General features: G+C 41.2%; 1 protein-coding gene and 1 long non-coding RNA gene across 4 annotated transcripts in view; one reads left to right on the top strand and one right to left on the bottom strand.

Annotated features, from left to right (window-relative positions):
- Positions 1-24315, top strand: part of ANXA4 (annexin A4) — a 163369-nt gene extending 139054 nt beyond the window's left edge. For all 3 annotated transcript variants that reach the window (XM_058683842.1, XM_058683841.1, XM_058683843.1), the window contains 10 exons: positions 1683-1777; positions 3923-4036; positions 5286-5376; positions 7395-7474; positions 9554-9610; positions 14952-15045; positions 18820-18915; positions 19687-19745; positions 20956-21078; positions 23242-24315. In XM_058683842.1, coding sequence (XP_058539825.1) covers positions 1683-1777; positions 3923-4036; positions 5286-5376; positions 7395-7474; positions 9554-9610; positions 14952-15045; positions 18820-18915; positions 19687-19745; positions 20956-21078; positions 23242-23301 — 869 coding nt within the window. In that variant the 3' untranslated portion in view covers positions 23302-24315. The remainder of the gene's footprint in view (positions 1-1682; positions 1778-3922; positions 4037-5285; positions 5377-7394; positions 7475-9553; positions 9611-14951; positions 15046-18819; positions 18916-19686; positions 19746-20955; positions 21079-23241) is intronic.
- Positions 4002-14941, bottom strand: LOC131484971 (uncharacterized). Its single transcript, XR_009248549.1, has 3 exons — positions 14819-14941; positions 6693-6804; positions 4002-4096 (listed from the first exon to the last, which is right to left on the bottom strand). It is a non-coding gene; the product is annotated as an uncharacterized LOC131484971 (long non-coding RNA).
- Positions 24316-24483: the final 168 nt, after the last annotated feature.

Here is a 24483-nt window from a genome sequence, read left to right as displayed (position 1 = left end):
CACCTTCTTCTTCTTCCTTCTTCTTCTTCTTCCTTCTTCTTCCTTTTAAGAGAACAGAAAGTAGGTCCCTAAGATGTGTAAACAAAGTTTTACAGCTTCCTCCCTATAGCTTGCACTTTTCTGGATCTCTAATCTTGCAAAGAATGACTCTGGTAAATCTATATTTTTTCATTTCTCTCTGAAATATCCCAATAGAAGTTCTTCTCTAGTCCATCACAACTCCCCATACAGGATGAACCATGGGGAAGCAGAAAACTCACCCAACATACATGAACATCTAGCTGTTACTAAGACGAGGCACCAGTTTTGAAAAATCAGAATAAAGCCCCCCCCCCCCCACCCGTCTCCCCTGGTAAAAGCTGCTTCAAGAAACAGGCAGGCAAAATTTAAGCCATTGAAAACTTGTAATTCTCATTATAAAGTTTTGGTAGGATATTGCGTGGTGGGAACTCATCAGCAGTTATAAAAAGGGAACCATCTGAGGTCAGGAAAGAGAGCTTTGAAATGAAAAACACATTAATGGATCTCTAAGTACAGTGCATGCAATGAGCAACCCATAAAACCCTGCACGTGCCAGGTGAAATAGGTGAAGGGGATTAAGAGTGCACTAGTGATGAGCACTCACTGATGTATGGAAGTGTTGAATCACTATATGTACACCTGAAACTAATGTCATACTATATGTTAATTATACTGAAATTAAAAAAAAAAAAAAAACTGCAAAGTGCTGAGAGTCTGAATTGTTTCCAAACTCAGAGGAAATGATAACAAGATTAAAAATAAGGAGAGAAGGGGCAAGTGGGTGACTCAGTCACTTAAGCTTCCAAGCTCAGCTCAGGATATGATCTTTTGGTTCGTGAGTTCAAGCCCCATGTCTGGCTGTGCACTGACAATGTGGAGCCTACTTGGGATTCTCTTTCCCTCTCTCTCTGCCCCTCCCCCACCTGCACATGCGTGCGCTCGCTCTCTCAAAATAAATAAACTTTTTTAAAAAATGAGGAGAGAAAAGGCAAGAACATAGAAGATCCAGGAGAACCAAAGACATGAAGAGAATTGCAGAGGAGGGGGAAAAGCCCGATCCCAGTCAGCATTTAGTGAATATTTAGTAACTGTGGGGCATTGTGCTAAGGAAGTCACGTGCTTGTTTTATTGACCGCTTGCAGCAGCTCTGTAAGGGAAAGTGCTGTGGTCACTTACATTTACGGGTAAGGAAACTAATGCTCAGACAAGTTAGCTTCTTTGTTCAGTGGTAAAAAGTTGATTAAAGGAGGGCTAAGACTCACATCTAGTGTCTGGTTCCCCCAAAAAATAGACAAACCTACTGAACAAGGACCTCTTTTCTTTTTTTTTTTTAATTTTTTTTTTTTTAACATTTATTTATTTTTGAGACAGAGAGAGACAGCATGAACGGGGGAGGGGCAGAGAGAGAGGGAGACACAGAATCGGAAGCAGGCTCCAGGCTCTGAGCCATCAGCCCAGAGCCCGACGCGGGGCTCGAACTCATGGAGCGCGAGATCGTGACCTGAGCTGAAGTCGGACGCTTAACCGACTGAGCCACCCAGGGGCCCCAGGACCTCTTTTCTTAAAAAGGTGTAAGTTTGGGTAACGCCAGTGTCCTCGCAGGAACCTGTTTTCTCATTCCTCTCCAAAGCACCTCACTCACTGTCCCCGCTCTCTGCCAGGCACCGACGAAGATGCCATCATCAGCGTCCTTGCCTACCGCAGCACGGCCCAGCGCCAGGAAATCAGGACGGCCTATAAGACCACCATCGGCAGGGTAGGCCGCAGCCTCTCCGGGTCTCTTCCCGATCTAGATTCTTGAAGTGGCCTTGTGTTTTCAAAAGGTGGACCCTTGCCTCATTTAAAGATGTTCTTAAGAAAAAACAGTTTCAGCATGTTACCTCCACTGTCCTTAGCCAGGAGTGATTTCTGGGAGCCCTTGGTTCCCAGAGCTCAAGCCAACCTTGGTGTCTTCCCACCCAGCCTCTTGTAGGGACTTGGTTGCTCGGTGGATTCCACCACCGCCCTTGTGAGCCAGGCAGGGCTGAGCCTCCAGCGTTGCTTTCCTGATCCTGGTCAGCCTTCTTTTAGGCCACGGTGGATAAAGCAGTATTTAAATCTAGTTTGTTTTGAATACGCTCTCCTAGGATTTAGTCTATTTTGACTCTTCCACATAAACCCATCGTTCCTTTGATGATTCTCAGTTGGGGGACACCCCCTCAAATTCTAGAATGGGGTTGTGACTATGTATATAATTTGTTAGCTTATGGATGCACGGGGTGTTCACTCACGCCTTCTGGTTTGAATCCTGCACCCCCGGGGGACCCTATTTCAAACTCTTGTTTTCAATAACTCACTCACCAGAGCCATTCCACCCAATCTTTCCTCATCACTGAAAACCTGTCTGTGTGGTGAATCTTTTTACTGAGTGAGGAAATGTTACCAATGAGTGTTCTAGGTCTCAGAGTACAGTAACTCTGATAAAAATTTCTATCCTGGAGAACCTTACAGCCAGACTGCAGCTGTTTCTCGAAGACTGGCCCTAAGCTCCTGGCTGGGACAGAGCTGGCTCAGCATTCCCCAGCACACCTGCAAGCAAACTTTGAATGGGACCCCAGTAGGGAGTGGGATTATTCATAGCTCAGACTATCTTTTGAGCATTTGAAACTCTTCTCCATCCCAGAGTCCTTTAATGACCATAAACGAGTGTGAACATGCATGTAATGCGTGAACTGGAATAGTTAGCCTCAGAACTAAGCTAATCTGATGACAATTTGTTAAGATGACCAGCATTAATGAGTTGAGCCCTAATTTATTTGTTCATTTATTCATTCACTATGTGTGGATGTGACCTAAAAATATGCACAAGAGATTGAAATATAGGGAGGGCTGTGCAGTCAGGTTTGTGAGAATCAGAGATCTGACTTAAACGGTATCTCAGCTCCTTATTTTGGTTGATCTTGAGCAGGGTCTTAAACTCTCTGACCTGTTCTAGGAGGAAATGTAAATGAACATCTTTAGAATTTGGTCCTTTGTCCAAAGAATTACATTTCTTTTTAGGAATTCAATCTTAAGAAATAATCATGAATGATCCCAAAGATATAGCTAAATGCGTGTGTACATAATGGCACAAAAATAGAAACAAGGGACTGATTAAATAAATTATATTGCATCTACATATAGAAATTTCAGCAGCTGTTAAAAATGTCTTATGTGATTATTGACTTGGAAATATATTCAAAGTATATTGCTGAGTGAATACATTTAAGTCAGTGTCTACAGACTTTTTGATCTCAAGACCCTTTTACACTCTTATTGAGGACTTTTTTTGTTTTTGTGGAATATATCTATTGATATTTACCATACTAAAAATTAAAACTGAGGCATTAAAAATATGTATTTGTTAATTTATTTAAAAAACAATACATATGTTACATATTAATATAAATAACATTTTAATGAAAAATAGCTATATATTCCAAAGCATTAACATTTAGTGAGCAAATTGGCATTCTTTTACATTTTGCAAAGTTCTTTAACGCCTGCTTTAATGGAAGACAGCTGGATTCTCATATATGCTTCTGCATCGTTTGTTGTGATACATGGTTTTGGTTGAAGTATAGGAAGAAAATCTGGTCTTGTATAGATATGTACTTGGAAAAGGGCATTTTAATAGCCTTTTAACAGAATTGTGGAAATGTAGATATGTCAAGTAGCCTTTGCAAAACTTCACTGTACAAATGGGAGAGAATGACAATGAAAAGGCAAATAATGTCTTAGTGTTATCATGAGGAGAGCTCTGACCTTGCAGGCCTCCTGAAGGAGTCTGGAGACCCCAGGCATCCCAGACCACACTCTGAGAGCGGCCGGGCTGGTTTAAGTTAGCATGGCAGTTAAACAGAGCCACTTGCTTGCCTTGCAGGACCTGATAGACGACTTGAAGTCGGAACTGAGTGGCAACTTTGAGCGGGTGATTGTGGGAATGATGACGCCCACCGTGCTGTATGATGTGCAGGAGCTGCGACGGGCCATGAAGGTGTGTGTCCCTCTTCTTCTGCAGCCATGGACCTGCTTCCTCAAGAAAGTGACAAAAACCCTGTGGGAGTGGGGAGGGGGAAGTTCAGGAGAAAGATTTTCCTTCACTGATGACAACTCGAAAACATGACATTACATTATAGCAATTGTAAACTTCAAAGCTGTTCTCCATAAAGTTATGCAATCATTTGCTCTTTCCTGTGGCTCCACGGGGAGTGGTTAGAGTTGTGCTTGTGGTGCAGCTTCAGGACCGTTCTTGGCATGTTAGCTGCTTTTGAGACACGAAACTTCATGGCTGACACAGTGGAGCCTCTGGGGCTGCCGGAGGCTCACTACTGGCAGAAAGGGTTTTCAGCCTCCCTCAGTGCTAGATCCACTGTGCCTTAGCCCTAGGCTGACTGTTTTTAATGACCAACTACAAAATTCAAATACAGTTACCCTCCTCCCCGAACATGCCAGTAAATAGCCTTGTGGAAGGTTCTCGGCTAGGCTCTGGGAAAGCAAAGAGGTAACAGTCTTTGCCAGAAGATACTGCCTTTCAAAGGAAAAGTATGGGGATGGGGGAGGCAGGCAACTGGGGGGCTTAGTCAGACTCTTTTTAAATTTTTTAATGTTTGTTTTTGAGCGAGAGAGAGAGAGTATGAGCTGGGGAGGGGTGGAGAGAGAGAGAATCCCAAGCAGGCTCCACGCTGTCAGCACAGAGCCGCATGTGGGGCTCGATCTCACTAACCATAAGATGATGACCTGAGCAAAAATCAAGAGTCAGACGCATAACAGACTGAGCCACCCATGTGCCCCAAGCATTGGACTCTTGATATCATCTCAGGTTGTGAGATTGAGCACTGTGTCAGGCATGGAGCCTGCTTGGGATTCTCTCTCTCCCTCTCTCTCTGCCCCTCCCCTGCATCCACATCTGCACGGTCTCTCTCTCAAAACAAATAAATTAAAAAAAAAAAAAAAAGTACAGGGGAAGTCAAGGAAAGATTAAGCCTCTAGAGGGCAGACACTGTCCATAACCTGGCAAGATAATCAGCTGATAGAAACAGCCCATAAATGTTTGTTATTATTAAAAACAGTTATGGTAAACACGTTGGAATTTGGGCAGGACAACTTAAAAATTAGCAAATCCTGTTGCTAGAACCCAATAGGTTGCCTTTTTCTCTGCAGATTCCTGGTTATATGCCTCTGTGTCTGGGATTCAACATTATAAACTGACTCATAACTCCCTCTTCTCTGGGTTTCGTGTTTAGGGAGCTGGCACGGATGAGGGCTGCCTGATTGAGATCCTGGCCTCCCGAACACCTGAGGAGATCCGACGTATAAACCAGACCTACCAGCTTCGTATGTAGCATTCTCAGGGGCCCCACTGAGGTTTCACTGTGATCTGAAAAGTAAACTAGCAGTGGGTAGTTACCTACTGATTAAACTTTCTTCTTAGAGGGGCACCTGAGTGGCTCAAGTCAGTTAAGCATCTGACTTCAGCTCAGGTCCTGATCTCGTGGTCTGTAGTCCATGGGTTCAAGCCCCATGTCAGGCTCTGTGCTGACAGCCTGGAGCCTGCCTCAGATTCTGTGTCTTTCTCTCTTCCCCTTCCCCACTACACTCTGCCTCTCTCTCTCTCTCTCTCTCTCTCTGCACTCTCTCTCAAAATGATACATAAACATTAAAAATTTTTTTTAAAAATACTTTATTCTTACAAACACTGACCATGAGGGATCCTTAGTTCCAAGCTCCACTTTTAGGCAGTTTCCTGTCTAGGCAAATGACAATCTGTTTGCTTCTCAAGACTTCTTTTTTTTTTTTTTTTTTTTTCTTTTTTTTTTTCTCAAGACTTCTTAGGTGAAGATGCCACTCCCAGTGCAGTGTTTTATTACCCTGAAAGTTGTTCCTTATTATCAAGCAGAGAATCAAACATGTTTGTTCAAAAGTGGTGGCACCAATGAATCTTAGCATTTCAGGGAATGCCCTGGAGGGGCTCTCTCGCCCAACTTCTTACCTCCACACTGGACTGTATACCCTCCAGCCACCTAAGAAAGATAGCCATTTATTCCTCTCTTAAAAATCTCCAGAGGATGATGTTTCTGAAGAGTCTTTAAAAGATAATATGCCTTTTTGCCCTAAGAATGTAATTAAAAAAAAAAAAAACTGCTCAAAGGTTTAGGTCCTATAGTGCTTGTTTGGTATTGTTTATATTAGCTAAATATGTCCATCAGTAGCAGGTTGACTAAACAAAATATGGTGCACCCACACAATGGAGTATTATGTAGTCATCAAAATGTATATTGAAGGATATTATTAAATTCTGTTAAATGGTATGGTATATGGATAAGTGAAAAAGACAAATCATAAGATAGCATGCTATGATGCCATTTTTTTTAAAAAGAAAAAAATAACAGGGGCACCTGGGTGGCTTAGTCGGTTAAGCATCCTATTCTTGATTTCAGCTCAGGTCGCGATCTTGTGGTTCACGAGTTCAAACCCTGCATCAGGCTCTGCACTGACAGCGTGGAGCCTACTTGGGACTCTCTTTCTCTTCCTCACTCTCTGCCACTCCCCTGCTCATGCTGTCTTCCCTCACCCCAATAAATAAACTTAAAAAAAAAGAATAAAAGAAAAATAACATACGTATATAAGGAAAAATGAGGAAGGAGACTCACCAAGGTGGTATCAATGATTATTTCTGGGTGATTAGATTATGGTGGAGTTTTGTGGAGTCTTTTTCCCTCCATTTTACTTATTTGTTTTTCCCTGAGTTTTCCATGTACTACTCTGGTAGAAAGGAAACAAAACAGTAAGAGTTTTGGTAAGTGTTCAGGGCAGGAGATACTAAACCTTGGGAGCTTCGTTCGAACACTCCAATCCCCATGTCTGCCGAATGGATCTTCTACCCAAGGGCTGTGAAGGGCTGCAACTTCTCTGGGGAAGCTCTTGGTGGGAAGCTGCTAGAATTTGGGTCTGACATGCCCCCTGCATGTCCCCAAACACAGGCTCAGAAACTCTGCTCTGTTTGCCTTTCCATGTGCCAGTCAACAGTCACCGTTTCTTCCATCACTGAGAACCACGGTGGGGGCAGACTCCTGGACAGTAGTAACTGCAGGAGGAGGAGTACAGCCCCAGCCCTCTTGACCTTTCATTTTAAGGACCAGGAACATCTTGCTTCTACTATAATGACAAGCTAAACTTGCCTTGACCATTTTACAAGAGTTCAGTTTTGGAAAAACTGTGTGTGGGGTTGAAAACCCTCATAACAAACTGCTTCGGTAAACTGGCTGATCCTGGGGAGGACAGATGGTTCTGGAGCATGACGCAGCACTGGACAGGACTCTACTCTGCTGCAGCTAACTTTGCTCTCTTGCCAGAATATGGGAAGAGCCTTGAAGATGACATTCGCTCTGACACTTCATTCATGTTCCAGAGGGTGCTGGTGTCTCTGTCCGCTGTGAGTCGCGCCCTCAGTGGGCTGCTCCTGATGGGGGTTGAGTTCTATCGGGATGCTTGCTCCAAATCCCCTTTTCCAGCCTTGCTCACCCTTTCATCCTGCCAGATGTGAATATTCCCCAAGTGTTGTTCTTGGGCCTCTCTGCTATTTTAATCCTCTCTCTTTTAGAGACTCTGGCTACTCACGCATGCCCATTTATTCAAATTTATATATATAAATACCTAATACATGCCAGGTACCCTTGCTACTCAGTGCATTGAGACAACTTCTAGGCTTTAAGAGTTTATGTTGTCATAAAGGAATATATCAGGTACACAGATTGCTATAATAAAGGCATGAAAAGTGCCAAAGGAGGAGCACAGAGTAAAAGGAAGTTTCAAGGAGAGAGTCTGGTTGCAGAAACAAAGAGCAGCCTTCATGACAGAGGTGCTGGTTCAGAGAGGACTCGGAGGGTCTCTAGGATTTCAAGAGGCACAGATATAGGTGAGTGCGTTATAGGCAGGAAGAACAGCCAGAAAGAGGCAAGGAGGCAGGGGACATGGGGTGTGGGGTGTGTTCAAGGAATTGTTGGCTGAGCAGTTGGTTGGTGATTCTAGGAACAAGGTGGAAAGATGAACTGAGATCCCTTGTTGGGAGAGCAGTAGGGAGCTGCTAAAGGTTTGGGATCGCTGGAGTGAACTGCATTTTTAGAAGAGTAATGTAACAGTGATGTGTAAGATCAGTTGAACTGAAGGCTGGGAGGCCTGGTAGGAAGTTACCTCAATATTCCAGATGAGAAGTAAAGCAGGACTGGGCTAGTGTGGGAGGAGGGGTACCAGAAAATAGAAGATGCATACATGTGACATTTCACATGACTCCCCAATTTTGTCTTTATCCTGACGTCCTTCCTGAGTGTAGGACTCTCATTTCTCTCTGCTTTTTAAGGTGTTTCCTTATAGTCTACAATCACCTCAAATCAGTCCTTCTAAACTAAACCTGAACTCATTTCCCCCCCAAACCAGCTCATCTTCCTGACTTCCTGTTTCTGTTAATATTGTAAAACAATAATATTGTTTCTGTTAATATTAACAAGGCAGGACCCCAGAAATCATCTCCAACCCCACCACACTCTGCCTGTGATACTTAATAATGCTGACCTGCTTTACTTGTTTCCTTATTTTTTTCCTCACTTCTTATTTCTTAGCATTTCTTAACTCATTTTGTTCTTTGCCTTTCAGATTTAGTACTCTGCCAAGCCGTGCCTAGACCATAGAATATTGAGACAGCATAGCAATAGAGGTAGTCTAACAAGGGTGCCTGCGTGGCTCAGTTGGTTAAGCATCCAACTCTTGATTTCAGCTCAGGTCATGATCTCACAGTTTATGAGTTTGAGCTCTACATTGGCCTCTGCACTGACAGCTCAGAGCCTGCTAGGGATTTTGTCTCCCTCTCTCTCTGCCATTCCCCGTGCTCTCTCTCTCTTTTCTCTCTCTCTCTCTCTCAAAAATAAATAAATAAGCATTAAAAAAAATAGTCTAACAGTCCAGAGGAAAGTACCTGTTACTCCTTACCATTCCTCCCAGACTTCAACCCTGCCCTTCCCATGAGCTGATGTTGGTGAGGGGTGAGGCATTTTCACATGCTCCTTAAGCCCCACTGCTGGTCCTAGACTCTTGATTCTCCTTTGTTCCAAGCCCTTATTTGGCAGAATTGATCAATGTAGATTTGCCAGCTAGGAAGGCCTTGAGTCAGCTGGGAAGACATAGGAGTGGGGTGAGCTGGCAAAGGGAGGAGACAGCAGTGGAGGGAGCAGTCAGCAGGCAGTGTTTCTCTGCTTCCCCTTCTGCTGGCAGAGACTGCCCAGGCAGCATGAAGGAGCCGCTGGCTCTGGTTGGTCATGTTCTCTAGGCACAGACCAGAGCCACAGGAATAATGCAAACACATTCAGAGGACATCTGCCCTCTCTCCCTAGGCTGGAAGTGTGACCTCTGTGGGCATTCTAATTACCATGTCCTTGGGTTCCCAGACATTCTGTCCTAACATTGTGCCCCACCACCATCTTCATGGATACTCTCTCATTCTCTGTTTTGCTTTTCTCAGGGTGGCAGGGATGAAGGAAATTATCTGGATGATGCTCTCATGAGACAGGATGCTCAGGTTAGTAGAACTGAAATTTCTTTCTTTTCTTTTGCCAGTAAGACATGCCTTAGTTGGTGGATCCCCCTCTTATATTTCAGTGTATATTTCCTGGCTGGGATATATTATAAAAAAAAAAAAAAAAAAAAAAAGATTCCCATAGATAACCTTTAATGCAGAAATTTCTTGCAGAGATACTTGGGGCTTGGGGGTGATACAGGGCATCATTATATAAGCCCCCCTGTGTTCTTGACATTGGGACCATGGTATGGCCACCCCAGAGAACCATGGACCATCTTTGGAATCACTTGAAGGTGAAGGGACCTGCCTTTGCTTTATTTACCTTGCATTTTTACTTCCCCAGAGAGAACATTTGACAGCACCTGTGTTAAACAGCTTGGCGCAGTGTGTACCCCATTGGGGTAAAATTAATATCAAACCCCAAGAGGCAGTTGTTTCCCTGGTGCCCAGCCCACTGATGCTGCCCTGGCACTGATGCCTGATCTATTTACTGCAGCCAGGTAACACTGACAATAAGAACTAATAAAAAGTGGGTCCTTACCAAGTGCCAAACACTGTTGAGCTCTTGATACAAAGTATGTCATTGAATCCTTGCAATAACCCTGTGAACCAAGTATTGCTATCCCCGTTCTATGGACAAGAAAATTGAGGCTTACAGAAGTCCAGTTCCTTGCTCAAGTTCACAGATAATACATGGCAGAACTGGGATTTGAACCTAGGCAATTTGGATCTAGATCCTGTACTCTCAACCAATATACAACCATGGGGAAGAACTGTTCCCATTCATTATGCAAGGTAGGAACCACTATGGATTCTGCAGGAAAGAACCCGTTGCTTTCACCAAGAGGGAGAGGGGTATGTGTGTCATAAGAGTTCTGAGGATGCAGGGAGGCCCATCCCATACTAGAGAAATAGGAAATTGCCTCTAAAACAAAAGCTTTGAGGAGGGAGAAGGTATTGAAAACGCTGAACTCCTGGTTGCTTACATGAATTTCAGCTACCTCAAAGACAACATTTTTGGGTATGTTGGAAGGAGGCTCTGTAGCACAGGTGTATCTCAAACTAAATGAAGAGTTAGCAAGCAATTTATTCCTGAGACATTATAGCCACTGTCAATTGTTGGTGCATTTCTTAGATGCCAGGCATTGCATTAACTGCTTTGCGCTTTTTCCTCACAACACATCTGTGAAGTAGATATTTTTACTTCTGCTTTAGAGATTAAGAAACTGATGTGAAGATTTAAATAACTTATCCAAAAAAATCATTCCTAACTACGGTAAATGATAAGTAAATAAATAAATAACTTGTCCAAGATCTCATAGCTGGTAGAATTGGGCTCCTTGAATCCAGGTCTGTCTGATTTTTTTAAACAAATGCAGTTCAATCAACTGTTTTGAGGGCTCTTCAAGGAGCCTCTTGGAAGTGATCAGCTGAAAGGGGTTTCCTACCAAGTTGGGGCTGGGAAAGTTGGACGGAGGAAGTAGAACTCAGAGTAGGTTTTTCTGGATCCTTCACCAACAGGTGAGGAATTTAAGACCAACGCCCACTGATATTTCAGCTCTTGTAGGATAAGACGGTAGGAAAACCTTGTCAGCCTTTGCTGTGGCTCGTATCAGCAGCAGGGGGAGTGGTTGCAACCACTAGGTATTATAGCTGGATTTTGAGGAAAGTAAATGAGTTTGAGATGAGAAGAATGATCAGGGCAGGTGGAATCAGGTCATGGTAACTTACAAAAGGTAGAAATCTTAAAATTTAAAAAGGCTGTTATCCAATGAGTCCAATTTCATCCGTTCTTGGGATGAAACTGGCACTGAAGGACATCATAGGGAGTGCTCAAAATTCCCACTTTAAAAAGAAACTCATGGGGCGCCTGGGTGGCTCAGTCGGTTGGGCAGCCGACTTTGGCTCAGGTCACGATCTCGCGCTCCATGAGTTCGAGCCCCGCATCGGGCTCTGTGCTGACAGCTCGGAGCCCGGAGCCTGTTTCAGATTCTGTGTCTCCCTCTCTCTCTGACCCTCCCCCGTTCATGCTCTGTCTCTCTCTGTCTCAAAAATAAATAAGTGTTAAAAAAAATTTTTTTTTTTAAATAAAAAGAAACTCATGATATGCTAAAACTACCCTAGGGGCGCCTGGGTGGCTCAGTCGGTCAAGTGTCCAGCTTCGGCTCAGATGGTGATCTCAAGATTCGTGAGTTTGAGCCCCACGTCAGGCTCTGTGCTGACAGCTCAGAGCCTGGAGCCTGCTTCAGATTCTGTGTCTCCCTCTCTCTCTGCCCCTCCCCTGCCTGGGCTCGGTCTCTCTTTCTCTCTCAAAAATAAACATAAAAAAGTTTTAAAACTACAGTAAAAATGCCCTTCAGAACTTTGGCTGGATGACACATTTTGGTTCTCTTCTCCTGAAAAACAAACAAACCAGCAAATCTAAAAAAGGGAAAATCTGCATCAACACTGGAAACCACGGAGGAGGGCCGTTAAAATGCCAGATGGGCAGCAAACCTGGGCCAAGGATGCAGGAAGGACATTTCTGCCACAGAAAGGAGGCCAATGCCCCCAACCTCAAAGCCCAGTGGCTTTGTGCGAACAGGAAGAAATTCCTCAGGGAACTCCTGTGTCTCAGCAGCCCTCCGTGGACTAGCAACTGGTGCTCCTGCTGGAACTCCATCCATATAAAAAGTGAGGAGCTCCGAGAAGAATCCCCTCACCTTGTTCTGGAGGAAAAGAACAGATCTGGATAGACTGCTCATCACTTAAAAATGAAAAAGCGTGACAGTCTGCAAACCCTCAGCTCAGACGCTATGTGGCCTGTGAACAAACAGAAGCAGCAAGGGAGGCGAACAGGGCCACACTGTCAGGAAGAGGCAGATTTCACATGGCTTTGGACCCTAAAATACACAAGAGAAAAACAGGTTTCAGTGAAACAAGAGCTAAATAAAAAGGCAGTGAGAAAAGAACAGAGATGAAAACGGAGCCAGATGAAGGGCAAGAAAAGATAAAGGAGCTAGATGAGCCGACAAGAAGTGATCTTAGACAAAACAGGAAAATCTGAATTTTAAAGCTTATTACTTTATTACTTAGATGAACTCTTCGTGCCCTCTGAGCTTTAAAATTCCATGGTTCTGTGAATTGACTCTAAAGCAGTGAGGAAATTAGACAAAGAAGTGAAAGAATAGATGAGTAGATGGAGGGAAGCCCAATGAGTGACAAAAATGTGTCAGTTAAGGGCATTTTGAGAAACTTAACAAGCCAGCTGCTGATTATAAATAAACGGTAGGGTTTTAAATTAAAAAAATTAAAAAAAATTTTAATAAATGTTTATTTTTGAGAGAGAGAGAGAGACAGAGTGTGAGCGGGGAGAGGCAGAGAGAGAGGGAGACACAGAATCTGAAGCAGGCTCCAGGCTCTGAGCTGTCAGCAGAGTCCAACGGAGGGCTTGAACCCACGAGCTGTGAGATCACAACCTAAGCCGGAGTCAGACACTTAACGGACTGAGCCACCCAGGTGCTGCAAAAACATTTTTTTTTTTTTTAGTTTTATTTTTTATTTTTTTATTTTATTTTTTTTTAATATATGAAATTTACTGTCAAATTGGTTTCCATACAACACCCAGTGCTCATCCCAAAAGGTGCCCTCCTCAATACCCATCACCCACCCTCCCCTCCCTCCCACCCCCCATCAACCCTCAGTTTGTTCTCAGTTTTTAACGCAAAAACATTTTTAAAATAAAACACACATAGGGGAGGGGAAGGAAAAAAAAAAAAAAAGGTTAGAGTGGGAGAGAGCCAAAGCATAAGAGACTGTTAAAAACTAAGAACAAACTGAGGGTTGATGGGGGGTGGGAGGGAGGGGAGGGTGGGTGATGGGTATTGAGGAGGGCACCTTTTGGGATGAGCACTGGGTGTTGTATGGAAACCAATCTGACAAATTTCATATATTGAAGAAAAAAATAAAAATAAATAAATAAAACACACATAACATAAAATTTGCCATCTTACCCATTTTTAAGTGTACAGTTCAGTAATGTTAACTATGTGCATATTCCTGTGCAAACAATCTCCAGAGCTTTCTCACCTTGCAAAACTGAAACTCTATACCATTAAACAACTCATTTCCCTCCTCCCAGCCAGTGACAACCACTCTCTGGCTTTCTGTTTCTATGAGTTTGACTAGACACCTCATACAAGGTAATCGCACAGTACTTGTGTTTGTGTAACTGGCTTATTTCACTTAGCATAATGTCCTCAGGGTTCATCCAGGTTGTAGCATGTGCCAGAATTTCCTTCCTTTAAGGCTGGATCATATTCCAATGTTTGTATAGCCCACATTTTGTTTATCCATTCATCTGTCTGTCGATGGACAGTTGAGTTGCTTCTAACTTTTGGCTGTTGTGAATAATGCTCTGTGAATATGGATATACAGATATTTCTGTAAGATCTGCTTTCCATTCTTTTGGCTATATACTCGGAAGTAGTATTGTTGGATCATATGGTAATTCCATTTTTAATTTCTTGAAGCATAGCCATACTGTTTTCTATAGAGGCTGCGTTATTCTACGTTCTCATCAAGAGTGCACGGGGTTCCAGTTTCTCGACATCCTCGCCAACAGTTGCTATTTTCCTGTTGTTTTTTTAAAATAGCAGTGAGGTAATATGAATAGTAGTTTTGATTTATCAGTAATATAGTTAAAGTGGCCAGAGTCAAATTCTTATAGTCCTACCTGTTTGGAATATAAACAATTACTAATGGGGTCCTGGTTCTACTGTGACACCTTGTGTAGCTTTCGGCAAATCACAGATCATTCTACAGTAGTGTTGTCCAGTAGAATTTTCTGCGATGCTGAAAATGTTCTACATTGGCACTGTCATATGGGTGTCCACTGGCTAATTTTAATTAACTAAAATTAAATGAAATTTAAAAGTCAACTCCTCAGCCAGAGTAGCCACAAATGGCCACAGAGCGCCTGAAATGTGGCTAGTCTGACTGAGGAGTTGACTTGTAAATTTTCATGAATGAAAATGTAAGTAGTCACATATGGTTAGTGACTTCTGTATGGTAAGCCTAGTCTAGGGCATTCCTTTCAGCTCTGATGATAGAACCATGTAGTCTGTATATAAGGAGCTGCTGCTGGTGCTTGCCCTCTCAAGGAGATAGTAAAAGGTCCCATTAGTCATACACCTAAGGAAAAGTCTTGAGTCATTGTTTGCCACTCACCAACACCACTTCCACCCTCATCACCAACAAAATAAAACGCAGCCAGCTCAGCTCTTTGAAGTTCTGGAAATATTTATATATTTCCTGGCACCTTCTCTGTGATGTTTTAAACTTGTGCTTTGTTTGGCTTCAGGACCTGTATGAGGCTGGAGAGAAGAAATGGGGGACAGATGAGGTGAAATTTCTAACTGTTCTCTGTTCCCGGAACCGCAATCATCTGTTGCATGGTAAGGCACTTGCCTCATCTTCCAAAGAAACTGTTTGAAAGACAGTGAAAACTATATTGTCCATAATTAATTTAGAACCTTTTCCCCTTTACTTGGTACAAAGAACTGATTGCACTGAACTGTCTTAGATATCTTACCTTGGAAATGTAGGAGTGCAACAGTGTGCATGAGAGCCAATTTCTGAAATATTAATGATGAATAATTAGTGGATATACAATGTATTCATAGGGGTTTGGCATTCCTGTTTGTAGGAAACCAACGTTCGCGGTCAGTCCTTTTTCTAAAGCAGCCCCATTTAATTAAAAAAAAAATTTTTTTTTAAGTTTACTTATTTATTTTGAGAGAGAGAGAGAGAAAATGAGTGGGGTAGGAGCAGAGGGAGAGGGAGAGAGAACTCCAAGCAGGCTCTGCACTATGAGTGCTCGAACTCACGAACTGCAAGATCATGATCTGAGCCGAGATCACGAGTCGGACACTAAACCGACTGAGCCACCCAGGCACCTGCCCCATTTAATTTTACTTACATAAGAAAAAATCTTCAGTACATCAGTGAGTGATGAAGTAGAATTGTTGGTTGATATTTATTCCTATTTAATATCCAAGTTGTAAAGCTAATAGAAATGATTTCTTTAGGGAGTATGTGGCATAAGATAAATAGTGGATAGTTTCACATTTTATTTCCTATGTGTAATGTTTTTAATTTGCTTCTGGTAATGCTAGTCTTTGTAATGTGCTTTTAAACTTCTTTGGGAAAAAAATTGTGGAACATTTGTCATCAGGTTTATTTTCTTGTAAACAGCAATAAGGATTAAATAGGATAGTTCATCTTTTATATAAGCTCTGTAGGTCTTTATGTTACAGTACAATTTTATAAACCCACCGTGCTGTATAATCACACACAATTTACAAAACCTATGGGAAATTTGAGGATGAGTTCGCTAAATTGAAAACATAAAGTAATTGAAAATTACAACACATTTGGAAGTTGCAGTGATTTCAGATATTCCACAGTGCCTAAAAATAGGTAATTCCACCTGTTAATAAATGTCACGGGCTACCATCAGATGCACCAACTTCTGACTCAGCTCCTTATTTCTTCCCCTTGCCAGATTACTAATTACATAAATCTCCACCTGGTGGTATTTCCCAAGAACTGCAGGTCTGCTAAAGACCATGCAAATACCTTTGTAACAATTTTCACTTCTCAGCACAATTGTCGGGAAGTTATAAAATATCTGCTTGTAAACGACTGGAAGAAAATCTAAGCACTATTTGGATAAAGAAAACTTCATAATTTTCTTACCAACAAACAATAATAGTGAGGATTCAAATAACTAGGGTTTTATTAATTATCTTCCCAGTGCAGTGCTAAGCATATGATAAGCATTGTTTGTTGCAATATCCCATTGGAGCAGCCATTATTTCCCCCATTTTACAGTGGAGAAAACTGGGACTTTGAAAATGTGTCAATGAGATCTTTTGATTCCAAGCAATAGACACTGACTCCAACTTAAGTAAGAAGGAGAAATAATACAGAATGGGACAAGAGGGAAAATGGAAAAAACTGGTGGCTCATAGAATTGAAGGAAGAGCTGAACAATTCCAGGAAGAACAGAAATCAAGGCAGTTCTAGGGATCACAGTGGAAGGGAGTCACATATTTTACTTGTAAGGCAGAGTTTCTCAGTCTGGTCTTCGTTGAAAATGCTGGTTCTTGAACCCCTACTTCAGACTGGCTGATTTAGAATCCCTGAAAGTGACATTCAGGACGTTTCCCAGGTTCCCCAGTTAATTCTTCTGTTCTCTGAGGTTAAAGCTGACTCAGTGCTTTTGGCCATTCCCATTATCTGCTCATTTATAAAACCCCCAGGAGGGGGAAAGCCTGGGTGGCTCAGTCAGACATCAGACTCTTGATTTCAGCTTAGGCCATGATCTCATGGTTGTGAGATCGAGCCCCACATCCCACTCCATGCTGGATGTGGAGCCTACTTAAGACTCTCTCTATCTTTTTCTCTCTCTTTAAAAATTAATTAGTTAATTAATTAATTAATTAAATTTTAAAAATCCCCAGGAGGGTAAGACTGGCTGTGGTCCGATGAACTGCCCACTGATTTGGTAGAGCTTATGGTATATGTTGGGGGGCAGGGATGTCTGTGGGTTGACAGCCATGTGAAAATCACACTGATGGGGCCTGGGGCAATGCCCCAAAGAGAGCAATGTTAAGAAGAAAAAACAGATATCCACTCTAAGAAGGCTCCAGAAGGAGACAGCGAGAGGAAAATAGGTTCATCGCATTCGAAAATGCTTGGCAAAAAGTGAAAGAAAAACTAATTATGTTACAGTCTATTAAAAGAGGCAACCATTTGTGTCAAATGTGACTCAGTATTCAAGGGGTTGACTTACTCTAGTTTTAAGCCAAAAGGAACACACAGGTGATTGCCAAGGCCAGAATTGCAAAAAGACATGTTCTGCTCATTAAGAGAACAATGAGAAAAGAAAGCACATCTCTCTAGATGTTAGGTTCATTTTATGTGTGAGAAAACAGGGTCCCAAATAAGGAAAAGGACTCACCTGATCTCCTCCGAGAGTCACAACATTCCTTCATCCTCCCCTCGCACCCATTCCACTTGCCTGTGCCTCCTGGGTTCTCACTGACGCTGCTAATTAATTTCTTCCTGGTATGCCAAAGAATAAATAGTGACTGTTTTGGATTCCGTGTCTCACTCTGTCTCACTCACACTCTGTCTCTGTCTCTCAAAAATGAATAAATGTTAAAAAAAATTTTTTTTTCGGGGCACCTGTGTGATTCAGTCGCTTAAGCATCTGGCTTTGGCTCAGGTCATGATCCCACGGTTTGTGGGTTTGAGCCCCACATCAGGCTCTGTGCTGACAGCTCAGAACCTGCAGCCTGCTTCAGATTCTGTGTCTCCCTCTCTTTCTGCCCATCCCCCACTTGTGTTCTGTCTCTCTCAAAAACAAACATTAAAAAAATTTTTTTAATTAAAATAAAAAATGGGGGTGTCTCAAATGTCCATTGATGGATGAATGGATAAAGAAGATGTGGTATACATATACAATGAAGTATTACTCGGCAATCAAAAAGAATGAAATCTGGCCATTTGCAACTACGTAGATGGAACTGGAGGGTATTATGCTAAGTGAAATTAGTCAGAGAAAGACAAATGTCATATGACTTCACTCATATGAACACTTTAAGATAGAAAACAGATGAACATAAGGGAAGGGAAGCAAACAGGGAGGGGGGCAAAAACATAAGAGACTCTTAAATATGGAGAACAAACAGAGGGTTACTGGTGGGGTTATGGGAAGGGGGATGGGCTAAAATGGTAAGGGGCATTAAGGAATCTACTCCTGAAATCGTTGCACTATATGCTAACTAACTTGGATATAAATTAAAAAATTAAATTAAATTTTTAAAAACTACTTGTAAAAAAAAAATGGGGGCACCTGGGTGGCTCAGTCGGTTGAACGTCCAACTTCAGCTCAGGTCATGATCTCCTGGTCCATGAGTGCCAGCCCCACATCAGGCTCTGTCATGACAGCTCAGAGCCTGGGGCCTGCTTTGGATTCTGTGTCTCCCTTTCCCTCTGCCTCTCCCCCACTCACACTCTGTCTCTGTCTCTCAAAAATGAATAAATGTTAAAAAAAATTTTTTTAAATAAACAGTGATCTCTAGAATGCTCATTCTCTCCATAAATTTCAGTTTCCTCTATTCTTTTTATTATTTATAATTCCATTTTGTTATTGTTTGTAGTGTTTGATGAATACAAAAGGATATCACAGAAGGATATTGAGCAGAGTATTAAATCTGAAACATCTGGTAGCTTTGAAGATGCTCTGCTGGCCATAGGTAAGCTGGTAGAGGGTGGGAAGTAGAGAAACAAATGTTTACCGACTTTTCCCCTTACTAGTTTGTTGTCATGGGGATATAGGTGTTTTCAGGGATTTAAAAAAAAGTTTCAGTCACTCATAATGAGATGCAGAATTTTAAACAAGAAGTATTATATATGATCTGATTATTATTATATTATGTAGCTTTATATATTTTATATTCTCTGTGCCTTTATATCTTAATATACCGGAGAGATAATCCTATACTAGCTGCATCTTGTAAGTCTATGGATGGTTAGAACTAATAACTGTTTCATATGGTAGGCATAGTAATCATTTTGAAACTATATGCTGCCTAGGGGTGCCTGGATGGCGCAGTCGGTTAAGCGTCCGACTTCAGCCAGGTCACTATCTCGCGGTCCGTGAGTTCGAGCCCCGCGTCGGCTCTGGGCTGACAGCTCAGAGCCTGGAGCCTGTTTCCGATTCTGTGTCTCCCTCTCTCTCTGCCCCTCCCCCGTTCATGCTCTGTCTCTCTCTGTCCCAAAAATAAAACATAAAAAACGTTGAAAAAAAAAAAGAAACTATATGCTGCCTTTTGCTTTAATTGCCTTTATTAATTATTTCTCCATGGTCTATGTTCATAAAACATAGACCTTGGCTAAAATTCTTCTGACAAGGCAATCAAGAGAATACTACTTCATACCTTGTAGAAACAGAGGGAACAATTGTCACTTTTTTCTCATAGCTTTTATAATTTTTTTATTTCCTTTTTTTTTTTATCTCTTAACAGTAAAGTGCATGAGGAACAAATCTGCATATTTTGCTGAAAGGCTTTATAAATCTATGAAGGTAAATGGCTCATTTTTAGCATCTGAATGACTCCAACATGTCTTATGTCCACCTTCATGTTTACTTCTGTTTCCCATACAAATTAACCAAAATCAGCTTGAGATAGTTCAACTCATCAAATACTTCACCGAGTGCCTGCTAATGATAATACTAGGTAATACTTATTGAGTACTTATAACATGTGATCACCATTCCTAATGCTGTATACATATGGATTAATTTTATCCCTATAACAGCTCTAAGGGGAAGGTCCTATTATTAACCCCCATTTTACAGATGAGAAAACTGAGACATAGGGAGGATGTGCAGTTTGTCCAAGGTCCTCAGTGAGGAAGTAATGGAGCAAGGATGCAAATATTGGCAATTTGGCTTCAGAGCCCAGGCCCCTAACCATGCATCATACTCTGTGCAGAGACTGCTGCTGGGAACCATGAGAGGTACAGGAGAGATTGGAAGGTAGGAAGGGGAAGACACATGTGTGCAAAATACCAGTAAGAACAAAATAGAATATAAGACAGTAGTTGAGGATCCAAATATATAGGAACACAGAAAGAAGAGTATCTTCCAGTATTTGTTTAGGGGGTGAAGATCAGAGAAGAATATTTAAAGAAGTTGGTATATTTCAGCAGGACCTTAAAGGAAATTTTACAGGGGCACCTGGGTATCTCAGTCAGTTGAGCGTCCGACTTCGGCTCATGTATGATCTCACAGTTTTGTGAGTTCAAGTGCTGCGTTGGGCTCTACGCTGACACTTCAGAGCCTGGAGCCTGTGTCACATTCTGTGTGTATCTCTCGGCCTCTTCCCCACTTGCGGGGGCCCTCGCTCTCTCAAAAGTAAGCAAGTAAACGTTAAAAAAAATAGATAAAGGGAGTTTTACGTTGGAGGATTTCATCTGGTAGGAAGGATGGAAAGGCTGGGGAAGGAAGGATGACATTCAGTGGGGAAGAATCATTGCAGGTGAGGCAGGCAGTCTGAGAACACCAGGTATGTGTCTCGAATGGCAGAGAGCAGTCTCCTCTGGTTCGAACACAGAGTGTTGGAAAGGTAGGTTGTGGAAAGCCCTGAACACCATGGTGAGGAACAGTATTCCACAGGCTTCTACAGGCTTTGTGGTGCAAAAGATGTCATCAGGAGAGCCATGCATAGGCTTGCCTTGATAGGCTAAAGAAGAGCCCTGAGAACCAGCATGGATCTTGTTTTCTTCCTTAGGGCTTGGGCACCGATGATGACACCCTTATCAGAGTTATGGTTTCTCGAGCAGAGATTGATATGATGGACATCCGGGAAAACTTCAAGAGGCTTTATGGGAAGTCTCTGTATTCCTTCATCAAGGTAGGTCATGAGAGCCCTGCCTTGGCCCAGGGGAAAGCTCTGAGAAAAGAAATGGGGTTCTGACCTAGGTATTCAGACACTTCTTATCCGTTCCCTGGCAGATAGCACCACTTTTAAAGATCTTACTCTAATTCAGGTATTTCCAGTTTCTTTCCTTTCACACAGATGTTTAAATCTCTGCCAGGTTAGAAGCTGGAAATGTTTGCCTTCTAAATATAGTAATTATGTTGACCCCGGACAGAGAAAGAGTATATTGTAATGAATACTTTTAAAACTGTCACTTCCTTGCCTGCCTGCTTACAGTGGAAGATAAGCAACCAAGTCAGTCATCCAGAAACCCAGGGCCAGCTAAGATCTACAGTGGGAAAGCCTGTTAGTTACCCTGGATTTCTGCCTTTATTTACCTGGCAGCAGACTTCCCGGAGTCCTAACTGGGCATGAGAATGACAAGAAATGATTCACATCCAGGGGCGCCTGGGTGTCTCAGTCGGTTAATCGGTTAAGTGTCTCACTTCAGCTCAGGTCATGATCTCAACAGTTCGAACCCCATATTGGGGGCTTCAGGCTGACCGTGGGGAGTCTGCTTGGGATTCTCTGTCTCCCTCTCTCTGTGCCCCTCCCCTGCTCGCATGCTCTCTCTCTTTGAAAAGTAAATAAACATTTTTTTTAAAAAAGAAAAAATGACAAAAGTAAGAAAAATGTAAGTTATAAGGAACAACTAGAATACAGTGACATGTAAGCAGCTGTAAAAAAGAGGCCAGGGAAAAGAACATTATGCTATAAGGAAAAAGGGATTATGCTATAAGGAAAAAGAATTTAAGGAGAAAACACATTAAATAGGAAAAAAGTGATCACTTTATATTAATAATTAATATTATAAAGTGATTAATATAATCACTTTATATTAATAATTATTAATTAATAATTAATATATTAATTAACAAAGATTAAGTCAAGAAACTTTTAAGTGCCAAATAAGTGGTTGCATTCAAATCTATAAATAAGAAATTTGAAGCTCCAAAAGAAGACATTGATGGAAATATATGCCAGATAGAATTTAACACATCCTTATTCTTTGGCAGATTGATGAGACAAAGCATAAAGAAAGATATATTAAGATTTAATTTAAGAGATATATATTAAACTTTGAATCCAATAGACAGAGATTCCCTCTTTTCTAGTGCCCATGAAGCACAAATAAAAATTGATCTAATAATTAGACCATAAAACATTATATGTAGAAATTATAGCACCTTTCTGGAAGGCTATTTTGCAACATGTACCAAAAGGCTTAAGAAAATGTACAATCATTGGGGCACCTGGGTGGCTCAGTCAGTTGAGCACCCAGCGGCTTTGGCTCAGGTCATGATCTTGTGGTTCCTGGGTTTGAGCTCCACGTCGGGCTCTGTGCTGACATGACAGAGCCTGGAGCCTGCTTCAGATTCTGTGTCTCCCTCTCTCTGACCCTTCCCCGCTTGCATTCTGTCTCCATTTCTCTCTCTCTCTCTCTCTCTCTCTGTCTCTCAAAAATAAACATTAAAAAAAATGTTAAGAAAATGCACCATCATTAATCTGGTAATTCTCATTTTATGAAAATCTATCCTGAGTAAATCATCAAGAAAATGCACAAAAATTTAACTACAATTGCTTATTATAACAGTGTTTATAACAGTGAAAAATTAGAAAAGATAGAAATATCTAACAGTGGGGGAGGGTAAGCAAATTATTTTACCTATATAAAACGGAATACTATTTAACCATTAAAGAATGATGTTGTAGAAGAACATTTAATAAATTAAAATAGGGAAATAATCTCTATTATGTAAAAAAGCAGAATACAAAATACTATACCCCCTCACATAGGAATCTATACACATAGAAAAAGGTCTGGAAGGATATTGCACACACCAAAATACTAAGAATATCTCTAGATGGTGGAATTAGGGTTTTTATGTTCTTTTATGTCTTTATTTCCTATATTGAACAGGTATTACTTTTGCAATAAAAAAAATAACAAGTGTTATTAAAAAAAAAAAAATTAAAAAATACCTCTCTGAGAAAAAGCCAGAGAAGACTGAAAAAGTTAACATGGTTGACTCCGAGCTGTGTATTCGTTTCGAAAACCCGCTTATCAGATTGTTCCTTTGCTTCCCTTGCCCCCAGGGTGACACATCTGGAGACTACAGGAAAGTACTGCTCATTCTCTGTGGAGGAGACGATTAAACTAAAATCCAGGAAGGATAGGAGGATTCCCAACACTTTGAATTTTTTTTTCACTTCATTTTTCCACACTGCTATTAGTATTATCGCAGAATGCTTATTTCCAATTAAAACGCCTACAGATGCTCCTTAGGATATAGACTGTATTATTATTCATCTACAATTACTCATTATGATGCTTTAAAGCTGTACTTGCATTTCAAAGCTTATACAACTTAAAAGGAGATTTTAAATTAGAAATAAAAATGTACTCCATGGTTTTAACAGATTTCTTCCTTGTTTGTGTTTCACAGAAATTGGAATGTATTAAATTTATTTCATGGTTTTGGTGAAAAACTATTAAAGCAGAAGACTCAAAGACTGCTGTAAAATCACTTTGCTTCCCTAATTCTGTTTTCAAAGTGGCTAGTAATTTCTTTATTTGAAATTGTGAGCATGTAGTTCTTAAGAATATCAGTCCGATTAGCTGTTTTACATGGTCATACTTTGAAAACATCCACTAATCTCCTTTGTTTAGATTTTGTCTATACTGTTAGTTGATCTCTACAAAAGTTTGCATGGGAGACTTCCTTTCTCACATCTTATATTAAGATTACTTGCTCTCTCCAGGTTGAAATATACCAAAATCACCAACTCGTCTGAGCAAATTAAATTCTAAGTGTGGTTTTACAGGTCATATATGTCAGGTTAGCCAACATAAATGCTGAACATTCCACAATATTATGGTTAATGTCTTAATCCAGCTGGAAGATGAATGGAAAAAAACTAAGTGTCCAATCAGGTATTATACTGGTGATGGTGTAATGTTCTGAATTTACTTTTATTTACAGGAATTTTTTTGTGCTAAAAGTAATTTTTAAAATATTTTTCAATTTTGTTGATTGTAATAATTTACATTTGCACTGTGCCTTTCAACTCTAAAATTATTCTGAAGTTGTACTTGATTTTATTCAAAGGTTCAGTTTATATACGATGTGGAAAAATAATTTTAATAAAACATGGTGTCTTTAAAATGTCTTTAAAATATTCTTTCTCTAATTGACTTTTCCATTTTGGAGATTTTTCACCCTGGCCCTGAAAGAAGATATCTTTAAAAAACTTGTGTTAGTCAGTTTCTGTTAGAAACTACAACCTAAAGAAGACATCCAGATGGCCAACAGGCACATGAAAAGATGCTCAACGTCG

Source organism: Neofelis nebulosa, chromosome 9 (assembly GCF_028018385.1).
Source record: "Neofelis nebulosa isolate mNeoNeb1 chromosome 9, mNeoNeb1.pri, whole genome shotgun sequence".
NCBI classification, from domain to species: Eukaryota; Metazoa; Chordata; class Mammalia; order Carnivora; family Felidae; genus Neofelis; species Neofelis nebulosa.
Note: the sequence above shows the minus strand (reverse complement) of the source record. Positions and strands in the feature narration are given on the sequence as shown.